This window comes from Cariama cristata, unplaced genomic scaffold (assembly GCF_000690535.1).
Source record: "Cariama cristata isolate BGI_N322 unplaced genomic scaffold, ASM69053v1 scaffold27375, whole genome shotgun sequence".
NCBI classification, from domain to species: domain Eukaryota; kingdom Metazoa; phylum Chordata; class Aves; order Cariamiformes; family Cariamidae; genus Cariama; species Cariama cristata.
In genome coordinates this window covers 1-1,001 of record NW_009617313.1, presented here as the reverse complement: position 1 = coordinate 1,001, position 1,001 = coordinate 1, and the positions used below count along the sequence as shown (strand labels likewise).

Below are 1,001 nucleotides of genomic sequence, written 5' to 3'. Positions count from 1 at the left end.
GGGGCCGCCGTCTCCCCACGCTGCCCTCTCCCTCGCACCCTCGCCTACCTTGATGGCAGCCGTGGCGATCTGGATGTGGTGAAGCCGACGCAGCGTGCTCTCCCGGTCGATGAAGTAGGAGGCTGCCAGCTGGTGCAGGGTCTCCAGTGAGACCCCCGAGCTGTTCCCAGCCCCCCCGGTGGGCTCTGCCCTCCGGCTCAGCTTGCGCTTGTCCACAAAAATGGTTAGGGACTCCTCTCCTGGGGGGGGACACGCAATGCTTTTGCGGGGGCTGCTGAGCTCCCCCGTTCCCCTTCTTGGTCGTATTTCTCCCGTGGTGCTTATTTTCCCACCCTCCCTCCTTTGCCGCGGGCAAGGGGAGCGAGCGGGGAGCCAGCACCCACCAGCACTCACCTCCCAGCGTGGCGGCGAGCAAGAAGTGGGTCCCATACTTTTTGATGAGGCTGTCGGTGATCTGCTGGGGGCTGGGTCGCCGTCCCAGCAGACGGATGTTACGGATGAATTCAGGGGCCAGGGGAAGCGGCAGGCTGAAGAAATCTTTCCTCTCCAAGGCCAAATTATTCACCTTCCAACGAGCAAACTCTCTGCAGGAGGAAAGTGGCGGTGGGGGGAGGGGTGGAAGACGGGCCAGCATGCCGCATGCACGCTGTCCCCTCCGCTGTCCCCAATTTCCATCTCAGGGCAGGGGACCAGTGGGTGGAAAAACTCCCATCGGAACCATCCCGACCTCCCCATCCCTATAGATCCAGCCAGGACAAAAGCGTTGTCCCTCCCTAAACCATCGATGGCAATAACGAGCTACAAGCAGTGGAGATGCCTGATTATTGATTAATCAGGGACCTGCGGCGGGCATTAATCACAGCCCAGGGCTGGGCCAGAGCCTTTTCCAGCTCGCTGGGCTGGAGGGGCCTCACCCATCCTCCATCCCCATGCCTACGGATCTGGGTAAAAAAGCCGACATCTGGGGGTTTCATGGTTTTAAGTATCATCGGCAGTGTTAT

General features: G+C 60.5%; 1 protein-coding gene across 1 annotated transcript in view; it reads right to left on the bottom strand.

Moving 5' to 3' along the window:
• BRINP2 (bone morphogenetic protein/retinoic acid inducible neural-specific 2) overlaps positions 1–931 on the bottom strand; it is a 3,918-nt gene extending 2,987 nt beyond the window's left edge. Inside the window, exons 1-3 of the mRNA XM_009700495.1 lie at positions 915–931; positions 394–584; positions 49–239 (exon numbers count right to left, since the gene is read on the bottom strand). Of these exons, the coding sequence (XP_009698797.1) occupies positions 49–239; positions 394–584; positions 915–931 (399 nt within the window). The remainder of the gene's footprint in view (positions 1–48; positions 240–393; positions 585–914) is intronic.
• Between the last annotated feature and the right edge of the window lie 70 nt (positions 932–1,001).